At 38.3% G+C, this 27,868-nt stretch overlaps 2 protein-coding genes across 5 annotated transcripts in view; one reads left to right on the plus strand and one right to left on the minus strand.

Moving 5' to 3' along the window:
• The window catches only part of LOC127623305 (protein mono-ADP-ribosyltransferase PARP6), a 29,535-nt gene extending 23,554 nt beyond the window's left edge, over window positions 1-5,981 (minus strand). The window contains exons 1-3 of one of the 2 annotated variants that reach the window (XM_052097706.1): window positions 5,970-5,981; window positions 2,486-2,559; window positions 599-724 (exon numbers count right to left, since the gene is read on the minus strand). In XM_052097706.1, coding sequence (XP_051953666.1) covers window positions 599-601 — 3 coding nt within the window. In that variant the 5' untranslated portion in view covers window positions 602-724; window positions 2,486-2,559; window positions 5,970-5,981. Of the gene's footprint in view, window positions 1-598; window positions 725-2,485; window positions 2,742-5,969 lie in introns of those variants that run through there. The other variant, XM_052097707.1, reaches the window with a different exon arrangement.
• On the plus strand, window positions 4,877-27,793 carry pkma (pyruvate kinase M1/2a). 3 transcript variants are annotated; one of them, XM_052097709.1, is made up of 11 exons: window positions 4,877-4,932; window positions 14,362-14,540; window positions 14,949-15,040; window positions 16,680-16,811; window positions 18,049-18,235; window positions 20,910-21,180; window positions 21,338-21,488; window positions 22,564-22,716; window positions 24,038-24,204; window positions 26,209-26,390; window positions 26,892-27,793. In XM_052097709.1, the coding sequence occupies exons 1-11, from the start codon at window positions 4,892-4,894 to the stop codon at window positions 26,996-26,998; spliced, it is 1,662 nt and encodes a 553-aa protein (XP_051953669.1). In that variant the 5' UTR covers window positions 4,877-4,891; the 3' UTR covers window positions 26,999-27,793. The 3 variants fall into 3 exon arrangements, with proteins under 3 accessions (XP_051953669.1, XP_051953670.1, XP_051953671.1); XM_052097710.1 differs by lacking the exon at window positions 24,038-24,204 and adding an exon at window positions 24,927-25,093; XM_052097711.1 differs by lacking the exon at window positions 4,877-4,932 and adding an exon at window positions 7,090-7,304.
• The last annotated feature ends 75 nt before the right edge of the window (window positions 27,794-27,868 follow it).

Genomic DNA, 27,868 nt, shown 5'->3' on the forward strand with positions numbered 1-27,868 from the left:
AGTACATCAAAGTCAAGGTATTGGAGTGGCCATCACAAAGCCCTGACCTCAATCTGAAAAAGCATGTGCGAGCAAGGAAGCCTACAAACTTGATTAAGTTACACCAGTTCTGTCTAGAGCAATGGGCCAAAATTCCAGCAACTTATTGTGAGAAGCTTGTGGAAGGCTCCCCAAAATGACCTGTCACCTCATAAAACAATTTAACAATTTAAAGGCACCAAATATTAAAAAAAATACTAAGTGTATGTAAATGTCTGACCCAATGGGAATGTGATGAAAGAAATAAAAGTTTAAATAAATCTCTACTATTATTTTTACATTTCACATTCTTAAAATAAAGTAGTGATCAAAACTGACCTACGATTAATTGTCAGGAATTGTGAAAAATTGAGTTCAAATATATTTGTCTAAGGTGTATGTAAACTTCTGACTTCAACTGTAATTTTTATCTCTTCAGTCTTCAGAGAATAATGTCAGACCCGTGTTTCTGTTCTGTCATGTGACTGCAGGACAGACTGGCGGGTGTTTACAGTTTAACAGGAACACTGACAGTCTGTGACTGATGGTGTTTTGTGTTTAATGAAATGTGAACACTCACCATTGGCTCTGGTGTTCACAGGTGTGAGTCTGAGAGGATGAAGCTTTTCTGATCCATTTTTACACTGAAACAACAGGACCACTGAAATGAGGGCAAATTCCTTCAGTCTGATTGACTGTCCACTTTCTGGGGGAAAGAAATTAAATTATTATTATTTTTCAACATTTACAGCAAAATCACAAAAGGCTCACCATTTAACTCAATAACTACAGCCATCAATTATCAGATAGAAATTATAGAATTATTTTGCACTTGCACATTTACTGTGAAATTAATATATGTGAAAATGGACAAACAGCTATTGTTAGTTAATGGCTGTTTAAAATAATGTTTTGTTATTTCTGCCCTCCACCTCACTGCTATGTATTCTAGCAACAACCCTTCCTGCTCTTTGTCACAGATTTGTGTATGTGTGTGTGTGTGGGCACATTTTATAGAGGACAGTAGTCCTCTGCACAAGTCATATCAGATAAATACTAACAAAAACAACACAGAGGTGCTTGTCATGAAACCTGTCAAGAACACGTTTAGGTCACATTTCGCCTTCAAAGGAAAGGGATGTTTTATTTAGTTTTTTGCTTAAAAAATAAGGCATTTCTTTCAAGAGCATTACAATTTTAATATTTTCATGACAATTAAGTTTTTAACATTAACATTTCCCTCCAAATTATCATTACTGTAATCTGAAAGAACAATAATGTGTATTTAATAAATGCATTATTTATAATGTTAGTATTGTTGTATTGCCTTTAATTTATGAAGATTTAAATGAAAAAAAAAAACATTTCTAAAATTGCTGCACTATGGTAGTAAGAATAATGAGAATGATACAAAACTACAACAGGAAATTCAAAGATCAGATTCATTACAGTAACAACTACTAATATTATTATTATTATTATTATTATTATTATACAATCCAAAAAATGCAATGGTCAAAAAATAGGCTCCATTTTGTTTTAGCAAAATTTAATTTTGTTGTTGTTTTTCTCCTCTTTACATTTTAGGGTGAACTTTTTCATTAGATTCACACAAAAGTTCCTGTTTCTTTAACCCTAAACAATAAAAAAAAAATGTGTCTTTATTTTGAAAGCAGTAATGCTTGCAGCATGTGGCAAAATCAAAGACAAAAAGCTGAAGAAAACCCAGAATTTAACACAAGAAATGGTTGAAGCCAGAATCCCTCAGACGAACAGAGTACAGGTGAAGTTCAAATAAACACGTCAAGCTACCGATACTAACTGCTCTCTATTTAAAATGTCAATAAAATTTAAAAAAAGATAATCTGAAAAACAGCCATTTTGTTTCTATCCAGAGCCACAGTGTCTTTCTCCATCACCTCAGTGGCTTTAGTTTAAATACTCTTTGATACTTGATCAATGCATGTCTGCATGTGAATATTATTACTCATCTGAAAATGAATTGATGTGTTCTAGATTATAATGAAACATTAAAAAATCATTGTGTTTTGCCATTATGTTTTTGAATGGTTAATACTGATTTCTAAACAGCAGGGCATATGACTGATATAATGATAATACTGTGTATATAATATAATGTAATGATACCAAGTAAGGCACAGATATCGACCGATTTTTTATCTCAAAGCGGCCAAAAATCGATTAATCGGTCTGACAGATATATCAGTCTAACACTAATCATCACATTCCCTCAACTAATCTTCCAATCACCATCCACACAAATCCCTTGATGGCCTTATTTTGTCCTCAAACTGCCCCTGCCCCCATGCACCCCCCACCCCCGCCCCCCCAGGGTACTATCCCACATACCGATGCAGACACAGCTCCCCTATTCAAGCTCAGAATAAAAACCACAGACGGCCACCATCCATGACAATCCCCCCATCATCTCTCCATCCCGTCTCACCTTCAGAGGATGGAGCGACCGCTCTTCTCACAACACAATGATGTCACCTTTGCCTCCAAAATGATGACACTGCCCTTAATATAAAACAGATTAAATAGAAGCCACACACACAGACAATCTAATAATACTGAATTATTCTACACAAGCAGCAGTCCTCCATTTTGATGCTTCCTCTTCCTCTCTTCCTCTCTCTCTCTCTTTCTCTCTGGTTTTTCTGTGTGTCTGTGTATTTATCTATGGCAGATCTCTGCTGCCAGTGCTGTCTTATTTTTTGCCTGACAACACAGTGAACTGAGCATGCTCAGTGAGTGCCAACAGAATTAATCATGTGACCTGCAGCTGATAAGAGAGAGAGACAGAGAGAGAGAGATGTTCCAAGAGCCTTTGTTCGAAATAGCATACTATCATACTACTCTTACTACCTCTACAGTATATAGTATGTAAACTGTGCACAGTATGTGAATTTTCTGTATGTATGTTATACTTAAATCATTCTACATTCGCAAACATTTGCAGTTACACAGAGCATACTGCACAGAAAACATTTTACCACAATAAAATTAGCTCAACCTTCCATTTGCAGTGTACAAACTGGATTAAATTACAGCTGCAATGTTTAACACTTTTTTATTATTTCATCAGAATGCCATTATAGAAGTTTTTTTTTTCCAAATCTGAATTAAAAACTACGGTATTACAGTTTGAACTGTGTTTAGTGGAACAATTTATCCTGTTTCATTTCCTATTTTTACATTATCAAATTTATATAGTGTTTTGAAGATGTACACCATTTCCTATTGAAACAGTAAGCTGGGATGGGACATATCAAAGGGCTCATCTTTTTTATTTTTTCCCCATAGCTTCTACGTCACAGTTCAGCATAACCATGATTTTCTAATTGCTTTTTCTAGTCATAGCAGGTGATGTTAAGTGGAAGGGACATTCTCAGTCTCGAAAGCATTTGATTGGCCATTTTTCATCAATACTTTAGGTGTTTTCTCTGAAATAAAATACATTTTACCAACTTTTAGGAAAGCACTAGCACAGTTAGATTCACAACTATGCGCATTAGAAGGTACTTGGGAAGATTTAGAATCTGCTTTGTTAAAAAACTGAAAAAACTATAGATTAACTAACAAATAAGTGACTGTGCTTAATCTTTTGAAAACTCGACATATGTAATGTTGTCAACATGATGGTGCATTTGCCAATGGCAGTGTTCTACTTTTGTCAGCTGAGTTTATTTTTTTATACCTCTTTGTGTTTTGTGTATTAACAAAAAAAAAAAAAAAGAGCAGAAAAGAAAGAGAGATCATTCTGTCATTATGGCATTCCAGTCTACAATATTTGTGGTCGCTGTTTGATTAGCTCAACCGTTACAGTGCTAATCAGAGTTTACCCTGCTTACCCCATTAAGAGTGCAGCTATACACAATGACCTCCAGAGAGAGATAAAGACAGAGAGAAAGAGAGAGAGAGAGAGAGAGAGAGAGACAGATAAGCCATTAGATAACTTATCCTTGGCTCAATGACTCACGTCTCTAAGTGAGGGCATAGTGCTGCCTCATATACTCCCATCTTGACAAAAAGACTTACATTAATTATTTATAAACACAAAAAAATTGCAAATAGAACCAAATTACTTCAGTTGAATTGCTGTGCTAAATATAAGATCTTCCACCTCATCTACATTATTTATGATTTCTACATTAGATTAAAGATTTTAAAAGTTATTGGTTATGGTGACAGATTATTAATTAGCATTTGCTTAAAAAAAAAAAGAAAGAAAGAAAAAAGGTGACACATTACAAATAAATTTCAATATGCAATATTGATAGCATAGCTCAGATCATTAGGTTTTTTGATTGCAGACTTGTCTAATCTGATCACAGTTTGAGATATTGTTGAAATCTCAACTGAAACTCTACAGGAAGCCACATGTGGCTTTTCTCAAAAGAATCATCTGCTAAATTAGACACTTCAGAGTAAGTCTACGTTTAATCTCATTGCCATCTAGGAGAAACAATAGAGATAATAAAGAGATCTCATTTGTGATTTTTTTCCTCTCCTGTGAGTATCTTGGTGTTATTTAAGGATCATTCAAAGCCCAACCATGCATGTTACACAAATCAAATACTGAATATGTTACCACACTTTAGTTCCAACTTTTTTTTTCCTTATGCAACAACAATGCACAGCCGTTTACAACAGCCAATCTAGAGTCTGCGCATCTATGGGATTTACAGCAGGATTTAACAGCAGTCCGTGGCGGCTTACAGGCCGGGATTCAACAATATTGTACGATTGGTTTGTCCCTCACCTGTGGAGGAGGAAGAGAGACCCAAGAACATGCAGGAGGTGAGCTGCAGTCAGTGAGCAAACAGTTAGCAGGTGAGCAGTGGACAGCATGGGCAGCGGAAGCAGCAGCAGAGGTGGCGTGGAGAGCAGGTGAGTTCAAACACTCCCTCTCACCTTTACCTGGACACATACATGCAGATGTGTGTGAATGGAATCAAATCCCTACATCCTTTTTCCTACATCTAGTCTAGTGAAAGGCATGAAAGATAAAGCAATATTACAATACTATATTAAAATGATATAGTGTGCTCTTGTTTTATCCTATTTAATACTAACACGCCCTATGAGGTTCAGTCCATATCAGATTATTTCAAGATTCAACACATATATAATAATAAAATAATAGTCAAGACGTCATGGCCACAGTTTCCATTTATTTACATTTCTGAGTGCATTCTCAGTGTTGTATTTTATTTACAACAGCTATCATTTTAGGTCACTTATATTGCACAGAAAGCTGCAGAGGCCTTTATACGAACATGAAAATCCAGGGGGAGATAAACTGTGACAGGTGCTGCACTCTGAAGTTGAAATGTTTAACTTTTAACCATTAAAATACTTTTGAGTATGCAGAGATTACTATAGAGGCCATTTCGAGGTACATTTTTTCAAAATCTGTTAAGAAGATAAAAAATTCCTCTGTTTATTTTGAACGGCCAGTTCAGCCCGACACAACAACATTGACTCCACTGGTGTGAGTTGGGGGTGGAACTATCTATTTGTTTGATCGACATAAAACATGGCCGTATTTAGAAAGCGGTTTGAAAACAATGTTTATTTTTGCAATTCCATTCAGTGGCACTAAAGGCGCAGAAAAAGAGCTGAAGTGAGTAACTTTTTCTGTGTTAAAATACTTTCTCCTATCCCAGCTTAATATGGAGAGACAACTATAAGAAAGCCATTTGTCTTAATTTTCTTCCAATCACATGACACCATCATGTCACATAAAAGTGGCATGCCATCCAGTGATCACCTTGGAAATGAATACAGATTCAGTGCCAGTTATGCACAAAATAGAAGTCTATGGGGCAAGTGTACAATTATGAACGTATTTGCAATTAGGACATTCACATTATAAATCTGTGACATGAAGTAAAGAGGGGGTAGTATAGTGTCCTCATACTCACTTTTGTGACGATCCTTCGCAAACTGAAATAAATGCTGCTAATCTCTTGTCTTTACTGTACCAATCCAGACACTGAGGGTATCAGGACTAAAGAATCAGGAGGAGAGATGAGATGAGATAGCACTTTTTTTCAGTGTAATTGCTGAGAAAGTATATGCACACTAGAGGAGGCTGTTACCCAATGAATGACGCACACATACTGCACTGATCTCCTGCATCAGCAATGAAACTCAACTGTTGCTCTCTGAATGTGGTGGAGGCACAAATGTAGTATTATATCATATTTACATTAATGTTGCCAATGAAATTATGCGTATCTCTGAGCACACTTAAAGACATAATTCATATATGTTATTTGAAACTATTTAGTCTCTACTCTTACAAACGTACTGTGGCAGAAACATAGTACAGCTATGGAATCAAACAATAATACCATGGTACTTTTATGGGACTGAATAACTAATATATTCATATACTAAGGAATTTACAAGGTACTCCATATTACTTTCAAATATAATGGTACTGCCATGAAATAAGTCTAAGACATAGCACTGCCAAGGTACACCCACGGCATGCATTACAGAGGTGCATGCCATTACCAGTGTACATGCCCAAAAAACGCAATGCCATGGTACTTTTTAATAACATTTGTAAAATAAACAATTTAATTTCGTTATATTACTTACTTGAGCTATATTATGGCAGTACTGTCTGGGCATTAAACTCTGTTTTTAATTAGTGTTTACTCAAGAAACAGTTCAATGATGAAGGAAGAATGCAAATGTGGGCGTACGTGCGTCTGCGCGAGTCTCACCCATTAGGATGGATTCACGCGGACGTGCAATATTATTGCTATCGTATACACTTTATGTACCAAACCTCTTTTAGTTGTATTAGTGGTACTTTCACTGCGGCATTTAATAACGTGGTTAAAGTAACTAACCAGCACTATATCATTTATTAGTAGCGTTCTCAGCTCACGTGATCTCCACGTGCTCCTGCACCGTGCCGTGTCTCGCGCTCTGATTGGCTAGTTCCACTTCCCTCATTGTCACGTTTCATAATCCTTTATTAGGAGGCATGGGCTTTGTTTTTAAAGACCTTATAGCTTTATGTACAAGTAGTTTATCGAAGAAACACAAACACACGTTTATAAATATTTATCGGGAGGCGTGTTTTCAAATATAGACGATAAAGCCTCACAGTGACAGTTTTCATAGCGAGGTCATCATCCCTCCGCGAACACAGGAAGGAAGTAGTTCCGGTAGATAAGACGGATCACTTTAAGGTCGCGATCCAGAGCGCATCAGTCACGGCCGACCGTCTTTACACACAGGTGAGTCTCTTTAACACCAGTTTCCACAGTAATAGTTATATATTTTGGTATATTCTTCAGTGTGTACGTTATTGTGAACAATAAATAGCTAAAGATGTTTGATCCGTCATAGTAGCTACTCTGTTTTTCTTCTTTTTTTCTTCAGTCAGTTTCTACAGTTACCCTGGTAAAGTGTTTTAACCCTGCGCTATTTGTTTTTACGTTGTCAGGTAAACTTGTTATTTTCCTTCGCCTTTTTCACACTAAAGCCGTTTTGAACCTCTTTTAGCATATGTTGTGCATCATTCCCCGCTGTTTTATGATTATCATCTATCGTCACCTTCTGTCGGTTTTAATTTGGACTCCGTCATTCAGCTTGAATCAGTATGAATTAATTCGAATTTTGACGGAATGTGCGAGGCGCGTGCAGTCTGGTGTCTTGCTGAGGGAAATGTGACGCAGAGGCAGAACGTGACCCGCAGCGCATCCGCCACATTCCCCTCCGCATTTCTCCGCATGACTGGACCAAAAACACCTCTGTACACTCAAATGAGGTTGAAAACCTGACGTGTTTGATCTTCAGAGTAGCGCTGGCCTCGTCCGGTCACGCAGTGTGAAGGCCCACGCGTGTGCTTGTTGCGTACACACGCCTAATTTATGTTTCCCTGCATTCAGTAACTAGTCAATCCACTGTGCACTGAATGAATGGCAGTTCCAGTGAAATGTGTCCCTGCGGGCAACAGCAATCTAACTGTAGGTTTTTGCTTCTGCTGATGTAGGCGCTGATTGCATGGAAAGGTGCTAATTATGATGCTGGATAATGTAAACGCGAGGGAGGAAGTGGTCTTTTTCTTCTGTCTGTCTTGCAATCAAACACTTTCACACTATTGCACTCTCAGATTTTCTTCAGGGAAAGCTAGTCCACTTTAAGTAGGTTAATATTTCAACTGTATTTACTGATCAGAACATGATGAACTCGTGTGTGCATGCCAGAAACCAAATTAGGCTTATTAGAAACACTATTGATCATTTAGTCAAATTCGAGAATGTTTGTAATCATTTCATACCATTTTAGGGAAGCTGTTTATAGGTTTGCATTGAGTACTGATGCAATATGTGATTTAAAAAAAAAAATGTAACATCCCTTTTAATTATGCTAGAATTTCTTCCATTAAAGCAATAGAGGACACATAAACTGACTTTGAATTCCAGTAAATACGACACCTGCACCTTGGCCAGGGACATCCCAGTGGACAATTATTATTTGTGAATGTGAGAACAAAGGTAGAACTTGATTCATTAAAGTTAGGGTAGCCCACTCTCCACATTTTACTGCTGTTAATAACACCCATTCAGCTTAATGTAGGTGTGAACTGCAGCAGAAATGCAGCAGTAAATCTTGCTGATGCTGACCTCCGAATCCTAAATGCTGTTTCCACTTGTCTGCATTTTCGCTCCAAGCCACAGCGCCACTTGCTGGTACAACAGCAGTGTAAGGAACGTCTTGTGCCCACCATAATGCTATAGGAATCCACTCCCTGTACGCCTGTAGTGGCCAGTCCACAACTAAAACCAGTGTGTGTTTTTAGGAACTAATGTGGGCTTTTTGTCTTTGGAAAGGCCAGCTCATGCAGGGCAGTGCGTGTAGCTTGCATAGTTTATCTTCTCTTATGGGAATATGATTTAGTGATATAACTCTTCTGCAGCACAATGCTTGCTGCTTCAATCTGTCCCTCGTCCTCTTCTGCAGCATTCTAATGAGGAAGAGTGCACCTGGGTCACACACGATGGGCCTCCTCTGGAGGTCTCTGCAGACACATGGTGCCTTTGTCTCCCAGAGTGCATAGAAGGTCTACAGGTGGGTTCAGGGTTGCTCTGTTTCTGAGGAAAGGTACCTGTGAGTAATTTAGGCTGTGTTAGGCCCAGATAGCACTTACAATGATTAGAGCAGTTTGTGTTGTTGTAAAGGCCTTTTATTGTTTGAGTGTGTTAAGGGGACAGTTCACCTTAAACAAGTATTGTGTTATCATTCTCACACCTTAATGACCTTCCTAACCCATATGACTTAAACTTTCTTTTGTGGAACACACGATTTTGTGTGGAAAACAACAGATGAATCTTGGGATCATACAGCTAATTTCTCCATCTCTGTAAATAATGAAACAACACATAAACCACAAGATGTGCTTGTGTACAATGCAGCTTGGATCTCATGGTACATGATGTAACTAACAACTAGTTATCCAGTACAGTTCAGTTTACACTAGTGCTGGGCAATATGGCTAAAATTATCATGATGATCTTTTTCATATTGTTCGATATAGGTATTTATCACGATATACATTGCACTTTTTTTTTTTTTATTTCAAAGTTGACAGAAAAAAATAAGAAAAAAATAAATTCTAAACAGTCAAAATTATCTCTACAAAACTGCACAGGTGGGACAGGGCAGACATTATGCAAATTTGGTGCTAGAGAACAATATTCAAGATTACCGCGCAGTAAGATCAGAGCTGTTGTCCACATCACTGTTGTTCTGTCACGCTCTTCACTAGAGATGATGAGAGTGCGCAACCGTTGTCGTGAAGTCTTGCGGTGCGGATGGAATCAATCCGTTGTCCGACGTAACCTAATCGTTAGCAAGGCAGCTAGCATTAGCAAGTTTATCCAGTCTGACCCTACGTTGCTACTGGCGCATTGTGAGCGAAGCTGAGAGCGTTTTCAATTCATTCCTATGAATGCCGAGCATCATGCTCTCAAGGTGGATCGTAGGATTGGCAACAGTGCGGAGCAAGCTCTCTCCTAGCGCTGTGAGCACCTTTGAGTGAATTTCGTCTGCCCCAGTGGAAACGCAACCTGAGAAAGCCGAACCGCTTGTGTTTTAGCGACACGCAGTAAAGCTTGTCATGGATTTTCTTTATCGTGATGTATATCGATATCGTTTTATTGCCCAGCCCTAGTTCACATAGCACAGGTTTGCAGAGAATGCGTTTGTGAGACCTGAAAATAGAATGCGTTTGGCACTCTCGTACAGTAACCGTAGTAAGTACATGTACGTGCCTATATTTAGGGCCGATCTTTTTTTGCAGCCTGCAGGCAATCACACATGCGCTACTCTAATGAATGAGTGCTTTCTCAGCCCTTGAAGCATGGCAGAATGGCCTATGGCGGGTGAGTTGTTGGCAATTATAAGCAGTCACGAATTTAAACTTTCAGACATGATGTAATTGAGATGAATATGCCGGTTTGTTTTTAAAAATTTGTAAGAATTACATGTGTATGAATATTCATTTGCCCCTTTTCTGGAGTCGTTACGGTAGTTATTCGGACTCGTTGTACAGTGAACAGATAGAGGATATAAAGGCTGCTAACAGGTTTAAAAATGAATTGAACAACAAATAAACATGCAAATACATGACGTGAGTTGTGACGATCCGATGTTGTGTTGAGTGATCGAGACTGTTTGAGCAATCATGTGCACTTTTAGCTTTGCTCTCTGTGTCAAAGACGTGCACTCTTCAGGTGCTATCAATATCTCATCAGTCACTCATCCCAATTTAAATCTGATTAATGTTGGTCACAATACCACCAATAATAAATATAACCGTTTAACCTTCAAATACGTCACCACATCTTCGTGGATTTGCAAAACTCAAAGACCGTACATGGACCATAGATATTAATGATTTCTCACTGGAGCAGTTTTAGTGCTTATTATGAATATATTTTTCTTATTTTTGAATGTATCTCTGCGGGGTGTATGATGCTTTCATGGTTTTTACTGGGTGTTGGTGACCTTTTGATATTGACAACAGAACTATTAATAAAGGTTCCATTATTGTTGAACTTGTGCCTGTTCGAGTCAAGCTGTTTATACGATTTGTAAGTGTATGAATTCTATTCATCCATACAGAACTGTGGATTTGTAATTTATTTCTGTACCTGACAACTGACAACCGTATTCTGCTGCTGTGTTAAATTTGGTTGCAAATGCAAGTTATTTACTTGCATTGTAAAGGGTTGCTGCATAGAGTGAAAGATTGATCTTAGGAAACAATAGTTAAATGTATGAATATTCTAATTATTAGCTGTAGGCTGTTTATTGTCGCAAAACAATGTCTCAACTTGGTGCGTTGAATGTCAAATCACATTCACCAGGGTTTTACAAAAGCTTAGAATGCAACCCATCCAGTCACAATTTATTTGTTTTAAAATCTAAATTGTAGAATTAATGTTTTCCTTTTTATTGTGCTCAGCTTTTTTCTTTTTTTAGATGCAGTTTGGCAGGGAATGTAGTTTTATCAAACCAGCTAATAAAAACCAAACATTCATGTGGCATTCACTCCCTGTCTAATGCTGACCTATTGGTTTGTTGAGCCACCTAGTATCAGGGCAATCAATATGTGCTTCAGTGGCAACAGGCACATTTGCTATGCTCTGTTGGAGCGTAATTTTTGTGAGTTTGGCATAGAATTACAGCTCTGTGTGAGGACAAGTTGCCTAAATGGTATTGCCATAACATAAAACATCAATACCCCCCCCATTATGGCTTAGATTTTCACTGCCCCTCTTAGTCATTTCATAACTACAAGAGGAAGAGTATGTGTGTGTCAGTTTGCGGTGATGTGAATTTCCTCACGTATGGCTGCCCACTAAGACGTCATGGTGGAATGCAGTGTTTCTAATACTAACCATAGTGAAAGCCTTGTGCTCTATGGTGGTTATGTTCCATGGTTTTATGTTGTTATTAATAGAGGTCGACCGATAGTGGGTTTTGCCTATACTGATGATAACTACGGTGGTGGGAAAGGCCTATAACTGATGAATTGAATTTTAGAATGTTCTTTTTCCCTGTGATTGGCACAGACAAATAGTCCTAAATGAATAAAACCTCAGATGAAGTTTATTGTTCAACCAAAATACCCAAAACAACCAGAACAAAATGAAGATTTTGAACCTAATACAAGACTTTTGGGTATAAACAAGCCTGAGATACACCAGTGACTCTTATTTTGAAATGAGAATTTCTGCAACTATCAGCACAGATTTTTACATATAACAATAGTTCCAAAAAGCAACTATCGGCACTGATTAATTGTATAACCAATATTTCTACCTCTAGTTAAAGCTTGTGGTTGCTCTATACACTCTCCTGTGGGCATTTTAACACCGAATAAAATCACTCTTGTTTTTAATGTATCTTTTTTTTTTTTTTTTCTTTAAGAAATTAAATCTCTTTTGATTATTGTCTTAAATTCAGTATATGAATCATGTCATGTTGGGACTTTGATCCATGTGTGCCAGCATGAGTAACAGAGCTGTGATTGGCCGAATATCACACATGCAATTGTCCTTACCTTCCCTTGGGAGTGTGTGAAGTAGATTTATATCTTTACAAAAGGATGATTTAAATGTCCACCTTAAGATACAGAATCCAGGTCACCTCAAATGTGCACAAGAATAAATCCAGGTGGTTTGGTTATGTTAGTATGGTTGGATTTATATGATTTTTATAGAAGTTTAACCACTTTGGGAACATGCATGTCTTTCACATTCTTATGTGGTTAACTCTGTTTGGATATGTTTAATTGGTTCACTGTTATCAATGTGTTTGTGGTTTGCTCAAAATTGTCTTAACTTGCCTTTTAGCTGTAGAGACATTTCCCTGCATGCATGGAGCTCCTCTGGTCGTTTATGATTGTGAGCTTCATCTTCTGTGCCATTCTGTAGTTTTAAATCCAAAGTGAAGAGTCTTTTAGTCTGTTTTCACACTTGATTTGATTTGTCTTTTGTGTACAAGAATTTTATTTAATCCTTCTGACCCCGTGGGGTTCATACAAATTATAAAGCCATTAATGCAGCATATGTACCAATTATGTACATGCCACAGACCTCCGTTTTCAAACAGACTCAAGGAATCGGTGGTGCACATCCCAATTTAGAAGACTGCACTGCATTCACACCAACCAGTGAATCAAACTCTTGTATCAAACAATCAAATCTGCACCAAAATCTGTAGTGTGATAATACATTAATATTTTGGAGTGGGAATGATGTAATTTGAAAACCTGATCCTCTCTGTGTAAGTTCTTGGAGAACAGTAACTTGCTTTGAGAGAATATGCTTTGATCAGAATGTTCTGGTGATCTAAAGATAGATTTTATATTATCTTGTTAATGCTTTTACATTTCTGTGAACTGAAATCTGTTACATAACTTACTCTTTACCACACCCATCAACTCCCATTGCTCACTTGTGCTGGAAGGAGAGGGGGGTAGAGAGACCACATGTTCTATGTTACAGAGGAGCTGCCTTGATGGTAACTCTTTAGCTGACTTTAATTAGCTTTTAAATTCTTAAAAAAAGGTATTTTTATGGCTCTTAAGCTCTCTTCAGGATAAACTGCTCCTGGCAATGTTTGTCACTAAGATTAAATTAATGATAATCATGTCTTCAGTGCTAAACTTTAATCATTTGTTAATCATTTAATGTCTCTGGTTGAGAATTTGAGTCTGAGTCTTTTTGCAATGAGGTTCAGTCCATCATGAAAGTGCTTATCAACTGAATCTTTTATTCACTCATAGATTTGAGTGGATTTACCGGTATTAACCTGAGCTGCAGATGTTCTTGCTTATAAGTGTCCGTGCATGCTGATTTCAGACACACTGTAGAAGATCCGTGCTGTTCTTGTGTTTGTGTATTTTTCCGATCGAATGCTTGTAGTTTTGTTTTTTGAAACCTTATGTAACCGGCAAAGTTTAAACTTGTTTTTTTTTTTTTTTGCGCAGCGATTAGTTGACTGAGGGGTGGCGCTTCACTGCTGCCAGGACACACTCAGGAAGGATTACCCTTTACACATGACGTGGTCATATGGTTTTTTTACCACATTTGTATTTGTATTTTTGTGATCTGATCACGAAACCTTTTGGACTCCATATATACCTGTGATCCGACCACGTCACCTGGCATTTTATACCAGAGGTGTAAACTGGATCATGCATGCAAGAACAAATTTTAACTGGTCCTGTAGGTGTCATCTCATTGGTCTGTCTTTTTCTTTGTCTCCCTCTCTATGCAGGACATTACCCATCTCTTCCAGCATGCCTCACACTAAAGCTCAGGATATGGGCTCTGCCTTCATCCAAACTCAGCAGCTCAATGCTGCCATGGCCGACACCTTCCTGGAGCACTTGTGTCTTCTGGACATTGACTCTGAGCCCACCATTGCCCGCAACACTGGAATCATCTGCACCATTGGTCAGTGGATGCTCAAACATTTAAAAACTCAAGGCAGCTTTATACCCATGTTTAGAAGTGCTATTTGTAATTTCTTCGACTTGGTAGGCTGTTAATGTTACTGCCACAACACTTCCAAACAATAGACAGTTTTGTAATACAGGTGGAAAATATGCATGAGGAAGCTGTAATTACAGTAAAGAAAATGCTCTGGAGGATTTGTTTAATTTAAAGGTTTAATACAGCTCCTTTCTGATTAATGCCTCCCAAGTTTTCTGATTGGCTATCACACGTGGGCTGCAGTTAGATTCTTTTTTTTGTTTTCAGAAACTAGAGCTGTCACAGACTGTTTATTTCAGTGATTTTTTCGTCAGGTGCATTCAGTTAAGACCAGGATGTGATGGTGTATTGTGTGTCTTGTGACCGCAGGTCCAGCTTCGCGTTCTGTGGACATGCTGAAGGAGATGATCAAGTCTGGCATGAACATTGCCCGTATGAACTTCTCTCATGGTTCGCATGAGGTACATATAATTATTCTGTGCTTGTTCTCCCTTTTCCCCTCTTGCTTATTAGTGATTATGTTGATGTATAGACTATTCACTCTGCCCAAAATTATGCTAAACACTTATCTGAACATTTATGAAGCTCACAGTTTACAAAACCACATGAATGAAATTCTTTAATGCCAAATTTGTGGGCTGAAAGAAACAGTTAATTCATTCAGCCAGGATCAAAGGCCACGGTAACTATATCTACAGTAAGTCTTGCAGTATAAATAGTTTATCTGCTCTTCCAGTGGAGAAAGATTATCACGTCTGAGCAACAAAAAGTGTGGAGATACATAAAGGACATTCTGGAGAGCTGCTATGAGAATATTTTCATCATTACAGTGAATGTCTTTTTGCTTACAAATTCAAAAGTCATAATCTGAAATTTGAAGTGTGATGAAAGGAAGTCATTCTATGAATTTGCTGAAGTGAATTGAATCTGGTCCAGTTTGGAGCCAGGTCTTATTATGCATTTGCAGATTTCAGGGTAAAATCATCCTCCATTTGTCAGTGGAATCAAGAGGGATCATCATTCACAAGAGCTTTAGATCAAAGTAAAAAAAAAAAATGGATGTGAAGATGTCCCTCCTGTTTTGGTTAATACCTGGAAGAGAAGTAAATGATTCATTCATGAACTCTGTATATGAACCTATAGACATATTTTTCACTTAAACTGAATTCATGGAACGTGTAATTCATCTCCTGTAAAACATTACTAATTCAATAAATGTATTTATTTAAAGTGTCTTATGTCCAAGTTTCATAAATTGTTTAATTTTTAGGCCCATTTATCCCTTCATACCTGGAACTTGTCCCTAATGCACCACAGCTTACCTGCTGATGAAACGGGCAACAGGTCAAAACAAAATGTATTTCTGTAAAAACAAAAATGTGAGCAATAGTGCTTGTCCACACTAGAGGCCTGTGTGGCCTGTTTGCCCAGCAAAATGAGGTTGAGTTGATGTAGTGGTCAAGCTGTCTTTAAACGGGAGTTAGTGTAGGGAAAGCAATGATATAATTTGGAACTGATGACATGTCATGAAACCATCAACATCACAGAGCAAGGTACTTATCTAATCTGCTTTAAAAAAAAATAAAAAAAAACTTTACAGCATGGTCATTAATAGCTCTCCTTCTGAGATGCAATAACACATACATGCAAACTTTACCCAATGAACTATGTATGCTGTCATCACATGCAACATCCATAGGTATGTGTCTAATCATTTCTATGTGAGGATATAGGTGTTGTCTTGGAAAGAGTAACCTAGTTTTTTTTTTTTTGTCTAGACATTTGACCGTTGCGTATGTGTGAGCGGGTTCAAATAGAGGATTAGAAGGATACAACCACTGTTTGAGTAATTATCATAATACTGCATGATACTCCAGTCTGTTTGACAAAGGACATCTCCATTTGTGCAATTTAGCATTTAGACTGGGATGTTTTAATTTGGTCTTTTATATGGCATTCAATGATATGAGATTTACTCCACACCTGCAGTAAATTTGAACAGATATTGACCTAAAGATGCTAATTTACTGAATAATTTTCTGCTAGAGTTTCTCTTTTGTTGGCTTTGCTGATATTTGTTTTTTTTTCTCTCTCTCTCAGTACCACGGTCAAACTATTAGAAACGTGCGTGAGGCTTGTGCAAGCTTCCAGCCAGGCAGTATCCAGTACAGGCCAGTGGGTATTGCCTTGGACACTAAGGGACCTGAAATCAGGACTGGTCTCATCAAAGGGGTGAGTTTACTTCTTTCTGTTCCATACAAGGCGTCACAGCGGGCTCTAAATGCGAAGGCTAGGGCTGGGATAAACGATTAATCTAACGATTCATTTTTTCAGTCTGATTCGATTTCGATTAATCTACTTGTGACAACACAAGTAGTGTTTCATCGGGGGTGGGGGTATATAAAATGTAAAAAAAAAAAAAAAACATTTGCCGGGAGTTTGATTGACTGGCGATCTGATCAATCAATCATAATACACCATTTTTGTCCGACAAAGTATTCAGGAGAGAGAAGATTAATATCGGTGGATTTGAATTTGAATAATGGATTGTAGGCTACTGTACTGACATCTTTCCGCGGTTAAAACAACAGTCCTTCTGATGTAGGCTACATTCATGTTTGGCCTATTTGATGCTATAAATTAACCAAGGAAAAGATGATCGGTTCACGAGCAGCTTTAACTGAGGCAATCTGTCACGACACATTAAAGAGCCACAAAATAGTAGGCCTATTTATGGTTTAATTTTCTTTGACCAAATTTGAAAGTTGAGACTTTATTAAATGTTACCTGCTTGGTCTTGTCAGTGTCTTCTATGTATTTTTCACGACATTCATAGCTATAAGCGCATTATTAATAGCTATAAGCGAAAACTTTAGGTGTCGACAACGTATTATAGCCTACTCCAACATCGAGTGCAAAGTGGGGAGTTGAAAAAAAAACTTACGGTGCTCTGTCATCTGCAGCTGCTCCCAGGTGGCGCCTCTTCAGATGCTGGTGCATTGCCGTGGTGCTAGAATGGAAGGCCATCTCCATTTTGCAAAGACGACATATCACGGAATTGTTTCCTTTTAAATTAAAGAATTCCCATACTTTAGAGGAACGAGTGCATGCCGCCTTGCACTTCTGATAGTATGAGGAGCCACTCGTGTTGCTACTACTCGCCGGCGCCGCCATCTTTGTTTTGGGTCCGACGAATCGACGCGCATCCAGCCCTAGGGAAGGCATTTCTATATATATTGGTCAAACATCACTGTATACACTGAACTTCTCAGTTTAGTTTCAGTTAGTTTGTAGTGCATAAATTAAGAGTTAAGGTTCTGAGTCTGCAGTTTCTTCCAACAGCACTCTTGTTCTAGAGCAAGTTCATGTATTAAGCTTGTTTAATCTCACAGTAATGCCTCTAGACTCTCAAAAACATGTACCATGTGAATGTTTTTGTAGTGCTAAAATTAATTTGTCTGTGCTCCAGAGTGGCACAGCTGAGGTTGAGCTGAAGAAAGGAAATAAGATCAGAGTGACTCTAGATGATGATTTCATGGAGAACTGTGATGAGGATAACCTCTGGCTGGACTACAAGAACATCCCAAATGTGGTGCAAGTGGGCAGTAAGGTGTACATCGATGACGGGCTTATCTCCCTCCAAGTATTGGAGATTGGTGAGTGGTGGGGTTAAAGGACATAATGTTAAAAAAAAATCTATATTTTTACTTTTGTCATACAGCCGCTTCTTGTGTACGAGTGCATTTGCCCAGAATAAGCTGCAATTTGGAGCTTAACCCTTGTGTCAATAAAAAAAAAAAAAAAAAGTTACTCCTTAGAGGACACAAATGTCAGCCTCAAACTGCCTATATATATATAAATATTATCCACTTTCAATTAGTTTTTTTTATTTTTTTTTTTTAATCATTATCAGTCCTTATCATAACTAACAAATATGAATTCATTTTCAAGATTTTAACACTTCAAATGCCAGTTTGTTTACATAATGCCACTGTTGTTGTTTTTTTACACACACACTAATTTCTGAATACACCTAAAAAAAAAAACACTGACATCCATACCCACACAATTTTAGCTGCATAATTTATTCAATTGGCCTATAGTGCCTTTATAATATAGCAAACAAAAAAAATAAGAAAGCATGTATTTGCTCCATAGGCTAAACATGAGAAAAATGGCGCCATCTGGTGGAATATATATATATATATATATATATATATATGAGACAGTGTTCTGGAATGAAAGCATAATTTTAATGGCACTGGGATGAAATATTGCAGTTTCAGTGGGGACATTTTTGTCCTTAAGTTCCTGAGTGTAACTATTTTGTGTACACCATGCATTCTAGGATCTGAGGTTGAAATTTCAATATTCCTCCCAAAATACACACCTTTGACTTAGACCCCGAAGCCGCCGCCAGGCGCCGCCATTTAGAATTTCAGCCGCCGCCAGCCAATAATTTCGTAAGCCAAATTGAGCCGCCATCTGATAAAGTTTGGCTGAGCCGGCTAGAATTATTTGCATCAAATAATAGAGACATACACACACGAAATATATAAACAATACACGAGATCTATTTTCCCACTGGATTCATAACAGCGCAGTCTTGTGCCCGTTGCCACGATACACAGACTCACAGTGAATTGACGACCAATTAAAATTGCTCGCTTTTCCGTACAGAAGAAGCTGATGCATGTTTTTCTCGCACTGAGGTGAAATGGCGGAAAGAAGCAAGCAAGGTAATTTTGATCTCACTTCTCACATACTTTCCTAATTCCTACTTACTTTTTTCTTAACTTAGGCCTACCCAGACTTTTGTTAAATCTTCAGGGCACGGTTGCACAAACACCTGAATCAAAGATTGATGTTATGAAACAAATATTCTGGAACGGAGAGATTTATAGCACTGAACGTGATATTACTGCAGTAACAAACCACCGTTTCCACATTGCTAATTCACGACGCATGCTTCAGTGTACATTGAAGTGAAATGTGCAAAACTTTGTCCAAAATAATAGGCTACTGATAACAGTGTGTGTTTATTAAGGCGAGACACGGCAGGCAAAAACATAGTTTTTTTTTTACTGGTCAATTTTGAGATTTTTGGATATTTGTCTTCAATAACATGTCTTCTTTCAGACTTGTGGTGAAAAAAAGTCCGAAATACACATTTAGGTCTTTATTTTACTACACTTCGTCTGTTTGCGTCTGTAGATTTCTCATAAAATTCAACAAAAGTTTGCATTCTTAATCAAGGTGTAATATGATAAGCTTCATCCATGATAATGCCAAGTTATTGTATACAACTTAGCCTACATGCATTTAGCCTAAACACAACACATTGTAGGCTATGTGAAAATGTTTAGTAGCATACAGACTACAAAATAAATATGTACAAACGTTGTGAAAGTAAAATCTGGTGTTTTCTTTATTACATTGTATTGCATTTTGTAGAAATATAGTGTAAGCCATGCATTGCTTGGAAATATTGAGATCTAGTAAATCAGTATAACATAGACAGTGGTGGACGAAGTACACATACCATGTACTTGAGTTAAAGTAAAGATACTCAAGGTAAAATATTACTTAAGTAAAAGTAGAAGTGCTGCCTTTAAAAATTCACTTGAGTAAAAGTACAAAAGTATTTGCCTTCAAATGTATTATATTGATTAAGCATCTAACGATGCTTTTGGGAAACGCACCCCTGGTTCGCGCTTAGTAGATGCCGCCAAGGCGCGCGCTGTACTGTGATTGGTGGCTCGTTTGACCAGTTACATTTTTATCCACTCATAAATAAAAAGGAACGACTGATTTTGAAAATGTAGTAGAGTAAAAAGATATTTGACTTTGAAATGTAGTGGAGTTAAAGTAAAAGTCTCCCCAAATTTAAATACTTCAGTAAAGTACAGATACACAAAAAAGCTACTTAAGTACAGTAACGAATTACATTTACTTCGTTACTGTCCACCACTGAACATAGACATCTGTAGACATGAAGTGGCAGCTTCAGCCATTTGCAGCTATGAAAAGTTTGGCGGCTGCAGCATCCATTTAGGTTTTGGCTGAGCCGGCTAGCCAGCCAATAACTTCATCAGCCAGCCATTATTCTCAAAACAAATGGCTTCGGGCTCTACTTTGACTACATGCCGTTGGCATTGGCCAAAAAGACAAAAATGTCCCAGAGGTCGTTAAGACGAAAATCAAAAGTCTGGCAGAAAGATTAAAGCCACAATGACCAAATTAATTACTATAAGCTGGTTGTGTGGCACAACCTGTGAGGGGTAGAGTTGTTTTTGTATGCTTGATGGATGAATAATTTATTTTTCTCAGGCTCTGACTATCTCGTGTGCGAGATTGAGAATGGAGGTTCTCTAGGCAGCAAGAAGGGTGTGAATCTGCCTGGGGCTGCAGTCGACTTGCCTGCTGTGTCAGAGAAGGACATCAAAGATCTGCAGTTTGGTGTGGAGATGGGAGTGGACATGATCTTTGCCTCTTTTATCCGCAAAGCAGCCGACGTGGATGAGGTCCGTAAGGTGTTGGGAGAAAAGGGCAAGAACATAAAGATTATCAGCAAACTGGAGAACCATGAGGGTGTGCGCAGGTGAGTTGACCAATCCTTTTTCTCCAGATATGTACAAGAACTATAATAGTTTTAAAAATTCATCTGAAATTGAGTTGCCCAAACCCCAAGATTCAATATGAGAATTTTATAAAAAAAAACAATTCATATTATAACTGTCTCCCCTTATATTCTTCAGGTTTGATGAGATCATGGAGGCCAGTGATGGCATCATGGTTGCCCGTGGTGACCTGGGTATCGAAATCCCGACAGAAAAGGTGTTCCTGGCCCAAAAGATGATGATTGGTCGCTGCAACAAAGCCGGAAAGCCAATCATCTGTGCCACACAGGTCAGAGATGCACTCCCATCACCATGCATTCTGTAGTTCTGTATTGGAGACTATAAATGAGGTGTTTGACCTTTATCTACCTAATGAAGGTGTTTTTGTGTTTGTTTTTTTTTTTTATTAAAATCTGTGTGGTCACAAGTTTATATACACAAAAAAAGCAAACATCAAAAAAGTGTGTTTGTCCATCCTCCGATTGGCATTGCCAGTAGGTGGGTGTGTCTTTAGGACCAGGCCAATACAATCTAGAGGGGGTCCAATAAAATCTTGAATTGCATCTCTAGATGTAGACTTGATGTTTTTTAGAATCCTAGCCCACAGTTCCTCCTCCAATGTCAAGTTTATATCTTCCATAATCTCTTTAAAGCTCAGTCCCCTAGACTCTGAATTAGCAGGGAGTAATACACTGATGCCTCATGACCTTTTCCAAAAGCTGTAATCACTATTCCAAGAGTATCTTTCGCTTTGGGGGGTGTTACTCCACAAAATAGTACAGGGCTGGTGGCACAGCTGTAAATGCCTAAAGAACTGCGATCTGGGAATCCCAAGAATGTTGAACCAAATTTTCAAAGGATCTCAATGCTCCACTCTCATATAGGTCAGAGTGTAGTAACCCCCCCCCCCAACAGTCCACTCTGATCAGCAGAAAGGAGACTTATTAAGTGGTTCTAAATACATTCTAGAATAAATGTTACGGACTGATGGAAAAAGAATTATAGTCCTTACCAGATGGGTTCAAAATCTCCTGGAAGATAAAGATTTGTACACATCCTGTGAAGCGTCAATGTTGCTACCTATGAAGAGTTTTAAAAACCACTTGAAACAGCATTTCCATTACAATTGCAGATGCAGAGTCACATGTTAATTGAGACATAATGGTTATGAAAACAAACCTGTTTTTACTTCAGAAAAACATGCGCTGATTGATTAATTCACAGTAAGGCCAGGGATGTTGCCTTTTAATTGCTCCAAAGTAAATGCAAATTTTCTTACAATTAGTGGTTTTCCAGAACTGGTGAATAGGACTATGAACATCCAGCTATAACTACTTAGGCTGTATGTATTTATGCGTGTATAGATGTTGGAGAGCATGATTAAGAAGCCTCGCCCTACACGTGCAGAGGGCAGCGATGTGGCCAACGCAGTTTTGGACGGAGCTGACTGCATCATGCTTAGTGGAGAGACTGCAAAGGGAGACTATCCTCTCGAGGCAGTGCGCACCCAGCATATGGTGAGAGTGCCCCTACTGACAGCGCCATTAACCTTATTAGACAGATAGCTAAATATTTTAGTACCTAATGTTAATCATTATTTTTTTTTTAAACAAATTTCAATGCATAACATACACATTTTAATATATATTTTCATACTAACCTGAGATATTTTAATGCTTCTGCATGCTTTTATTCTTATCATTCTCTCACACGCATGTGTTTTCTTTGTGCTGGTTTTATTTGTCTGAATTCTGCATTGTGTCAGGGTCAGTCATAGAAAACGGGCATTGGCTGAGGCTCATGGTCCATTTGAATGCAGTCTTGAGATTATCTCTGAGCGTTACTGACTTGTTTATTTCTATCTGCCAGGTCTTGATGAGCTTGATAAATATTTTCTTTATAGTAGTGTTGAACTGCACTGTGCTTTCTGTTGACAATTTGCTGAATGCATGTTTGCCAAATACACTGACATCACAGATATTGCCGTTAAAACACCAACAAGTTTCACCGGCTCTTGGATTAACGATCTCAAACACTTTCACCCCCCCACCACCATTTACTCACCCTTATGTTGATCAAAACCTTTACAACAAAAAAAATTGTGGAACACAAAAGATGTTAACAGAATTTTAGGGACTGATCACCTAACATCTAATTTTGTGTTCCATGGAAGAAAGTAATGTGACTGAGTAACATAATGGTGAGTAAAAGATGACAATTGAACTACTATATTATTTTGAGTAAATTCAAGCAAGGCTGGAAAGCAGCATGCTCAATGTCTTATTTCCAGTCTTTTCTTCGTTTACACCTGCATGTTCCACTTGTGTTATCTCCAGCCATTTTCCATTTCCCTGTCATCTTCTGACTAATTTCTTATAATGATTATTTTATTTATAGATCTCCCAATTTGAATTTATTCTCTTGATTTTGGTTTGATGATCAGAATATTCACAATTATTTAACCATGATGTTTTGCTGTAATTTATATTAATTAGCATTTTTTATTATTTAATGTAAAACACTTGGATGTGTTTTTTAATGTTTTTGTTTTTTTTTGTACTAACCTTTTTATTCTGAACTAACACCTGTGCTAATTTCCTAATTTTCTCTTTCCTTTTCTCTACTGTGACTCGCGCTCTCTCTCTCATTTCAATCACTTACTCTTGATTCACGCTTGATCTGTTCATATCCACATATCTTTCTATCTCTCTCTATCACCTCTTCCACCCATTCTGTTTTCCCATCTCTTCACTTACACTTCATCTGTCTCTTCCATAACTGTCCATATCTCTCTCTTTGCTGTGTTGTACTTGTTACATTGTGTGCTGACTGCATCAGATTGCTCGTGAGGCAGAGGCGGCCATGTTCCACCGGCAGGTATTTGAGGATCTGCGGCGTTGTACGCCCCACTCTACCGACCCCGCCGAGGCCATCGCCATCGGTGCCGTGGAGGCCTCCTATAAAATCCTGGCCTCTGCGTTTATAGTCCTCACTGGGTCTGGCAGGTAGGCAGGCAACATAAAGATGATGTGGAAAACTCTGGAATACCCAATGTCGCAGTCAGGGAGTAGAGAGAGTAGGGACAGGAGGACTGGAAGAGAGAGAGAGAGAGAGAGAGAGAAATGAGACTCATGGAAAACTGAAAATGTTTATTAATGTTTGCCTGTATATGTAACATTTAATGGGAGAATCTCACTAAAACGTGTCCAGGAAACATGAAAATGAGTAAAAGAAAGAAAATAATAAACTTGCTTTTTTTTTTTTATTATTGAAAAAGGGTTTAAAAAGGCTGTATAACATCCTACCATGATTAGAATTTGATTTACGCTAATGTGAAATAAAAAAATTATAATGATAGTTGGGATGTATAATTGTGCTTAATTGTCACAACACAAACAAATTTAATGGTCCTAAATTGGTTCTTAATTTAAGCAAGAATTTCTTTCTTTTGATTTTGGGGTGAAGTATAACCTGAACATGTTCATAAAAGGTTTCATGAGATTTGCTCAAAAGAAATTGGTTATATTCCATGCACCAACACATTTCCAACCAAACACAATCATTTTAAATTGGCTGTTTGAAAGTAGTTGCAATGTACAGATCAGGACTAGCGTAAACATTCTGGTCCATGTCTCGCTATATTTCTCTCTCTCTCACTGTGTGGTTGATTCGTATGATTGTGTATAACCCCTACATTCCCCCTCCCTCCACCGGGTGGCGCTGCCAGATTGCCCGAGAGGCAGAGGCAGCCATGTTCCACAGGCAGCTGTTTGAGGAGCTAAGGCGCTCCACCCATCTGACCCGTGACCCCTCAGACGCCGTAGCTGTTGGTGCCGTTGAGTCCTCCTTCAAATGCTGCGCCAGCGCCCTTATTGTGCTCACCAAGACTGGCAGGTAAGAGAGGAGGAGCCTGTGGTGAGAGTGGTGCGTGACATAGGTAAGAGGGAATGGGTGGAGCCTATGGGTTTGAGGTGAGGGGGGATGGGCTAAATGAGTGAAGTAGGGTGGGGTTTAGTGGTGTGGGAGGGGCCTAAAGCAGTTGCTGCTTGAGCTGCTGAAGTGAAACCGGTAGAAGAGATTTCCAAAGCAGATAAAAGGAGGAAAAATAGAAAGACTCACTTTTGCTGGCTTCAGTTATGACCATAATAATAATGGGAATTAACTTGGAATATTAGTTGAGTTAATCCTTTTTCATTCTGTCACTTTCCCCTGAATGATTGTGAAGTGTAAACCGTGAGTGCCTGTGAACTGTGCAAGAGGAGATCAAGCAGAAAAGATTGGTGTACAGCTTTATCTTTCTGTTAATAATTTTATTATCAATGTTGGGATGCCAAAAGTACAGTTGATACTAAAATATAAAAAAGAGGTCCTGAAACCAGTGTTTATGCAGTACTTGTTGTTTTTAACACACTCAATTTGATACCCGTGTGCTGTCTGACTGACACACAACTGCTTTAAAGTGTGCGCACACACAAATTTGCCATATTTGGGGATAAGGTCCAAGTGTGTTTATCAAACCTCAAAAGGATGCAATGTGTGCGCATGTGCATTACAGTGAATATATGAAGCTACTCGTATGCTAAAATCACAGCGTTAAAAGCATCACGTGGGCTCTGCGTGTTGTAATGGATGACAGAATAGAGCGCTTATTCACTATGAATTATGTAGTGCCTGCAGACTTTATTATATCACAGAATTTTGTGCTTTAATAAGTACACTGCGACAGGAACTGGCAACAGTTATGTTGCTGATGAGAATACTGTATAGTAAAGAGTAAATTGGTATTGAGAATCTTGAAATTTGTCAGGTATTGTCGATTACTAAAATAAAAAGATAAAATGGTCAAGGACAACTATTATTAGAAATCATGTCCCAATCACATGGTCTGCTCAGAAAAGTGCCACAAAGACAATCGCACCATTCCTGACAGAATAAAAAGTATCTTCTGAAAACCCTCAGATTGTTTTTATGGTAAGTAAATGTTCTCCAACATCTGTCTGCTTGTCTAGGTCTGCTCACCTGATCTCACGTTACCGCCCTCGTGCCCCAATCATAGCTGTGACCCGTAACGAGCAGACAGCACGTCAGGCTCACCTGTACCGTGGTATCTTCCCCATATTCTACAACGCAGCAGCTCATGATGTGTGGGCTGATGATGTGGACCTGCGAGTCAATTTCGCAATGGAAGTTGGTAAGAGACTTGGACAACCACATCTGTAGCATTGTGTTTGCAAAAAAGTCAGACTTTGTACACACTGCAGATTTGTTTTTGAGTCCTCAACATGAATCTATTTCTTCACAGTGACTGGAATAGCAATGTTATTGTATTGAGGCACATGAGACTATATATGTGATTGAGGCGGCATTACTGTATTTTGCATTTTTATATTTGTATATTACAATAAACACATTAACAATTAAGTCCAGATATTGTTTTTGCCCTTAAATGCATGTTGCATCCTGGATGTTAGCTACTACAATTCCAAGCTGACCATTCAAACTAAAACAGATTTCCATAAATCCAATTGAAATACAATTTAGTTTAGTAAAATCTGCTTTTTATATAAACTGTCTAATAGTCTTAAATATCCTTTACATAACAAATCAACATTCTCAATTACACGGGAAATTCAGCTTGTGAATGTGACTGCAGTTGTTTACATCCAATTCTCTTTACTTGTCTCTCTCTCAGGTAAGGCTCGCGGATTCTTCAAAACCGGTGATGTTGCCATTGTCCTGACTGGTTGGCGCCCGGGATCTGGTTACACCAATACCATGCGTGTCGTTCCTGTGCCGTAAAAGTTATGAGGCTGAATCACACTATTCACTCTTCTGTTGTTCATCCATCGCTCTGCTTCTGCCCCTCCCCGACTCCATTTTTTCAGACCTATGTGGTGACCCCAGTCAAATTACTGAAGCCTGGCTTCTCTCACACAGGCCAGTGGACCATCATCACTTGGACATTTTCTTCTCACCCGATTGGTTGTTCTCACTTTATATTTACTTTCTAGTCTCAACGGCACATTTGCCAACTATAGTTTAGTGTTTATCAGCAGAAATTAAACCAGAAATGTTTTGTCTGTATGCCCGTTTAAGCACAGAGATGGGTAGAGAACAGCGATTGTACTATACTAACCATTCCTTGTCTAGAATGCACACAGAACAAACAGCAGCTTCGTTCAATTCTTAAATTGCATCCATAATGGTTCCGACAACACCAGATTTCCTGTACGTTTTTGTGGCGTTACTCTGTTTGCTTTATTTTGCACAGTGTTCACACTCCCAAATGTTACACTGTTATACTTAATCATGAGTGAGTCCCCCCCCAATATAAATGTATTTTTGACTAACCCAAGAGAGCGTAAATGTTGGTATGCGCACGTTAGTTCAACTAAGTAAAGAATGGCTGAATTTTGTTTCAGGAAACAAAATGGGTGATTGCTGTTGCACTTGTTCCTGTTTGCCTCTCCAGTATGTATGTGTGTGTGTGTATTTAGGTCTACCTGCTTTGTCGCTAGGTGCAAGATGTGATCTAAAAACTGTAGTATCAATTTGTTGTCATTCAAGACTGAAATAATAAAGGAGTTAAGCACCTGTCCTGACTACTGTTGTTTAATTTAATAGACATTGCAAAGTCCAGTTTAAAGCAAGGATGACCACTTAGTTGGC

The sequence above is a fragment of the Xyrauchen texanus genome, chromosome 29, assembly GCF_025860055.1.
Source record: "Xyrauchen texanus isolate HMW12.3.18 chromosome 29, RBS_HiC_50CHRs, whole genome shotgun sequence".
In the NCBI taxonomy this organism is placed as follows: domain Eukaryota; kingdom Metazoa; phylum Chordata; class Actinopteri; order Cypriniformes; family Catostomidae; genus Xyrauchen; species Xyrauchen texanus.

Excerpts from the sequence above, each read along its gene's own strand:
- pkma (XM_052097709.1), top strand. The coding sequence starts at position 4,892 with ATGGGCAGCGGAAGCAGCAGCAGAGGTGGCGTGGAGAGCAG. Across the intron at positions 14,541-14,948 it reads TGGAATCATCTGCACCATTG|GTCCAGCTTCGCGTTCTGTG; the intron begins GTCAGTGGATGC and ends TTGTGACCGCAG. Across the intron at positions 15,041-16,679 it reads TCTCTCATGGTTCGCATGAG|TACCACGGTCAAACTATTAG; the intron begins GTACATATAATT and ends TCTCTCTCTCAG.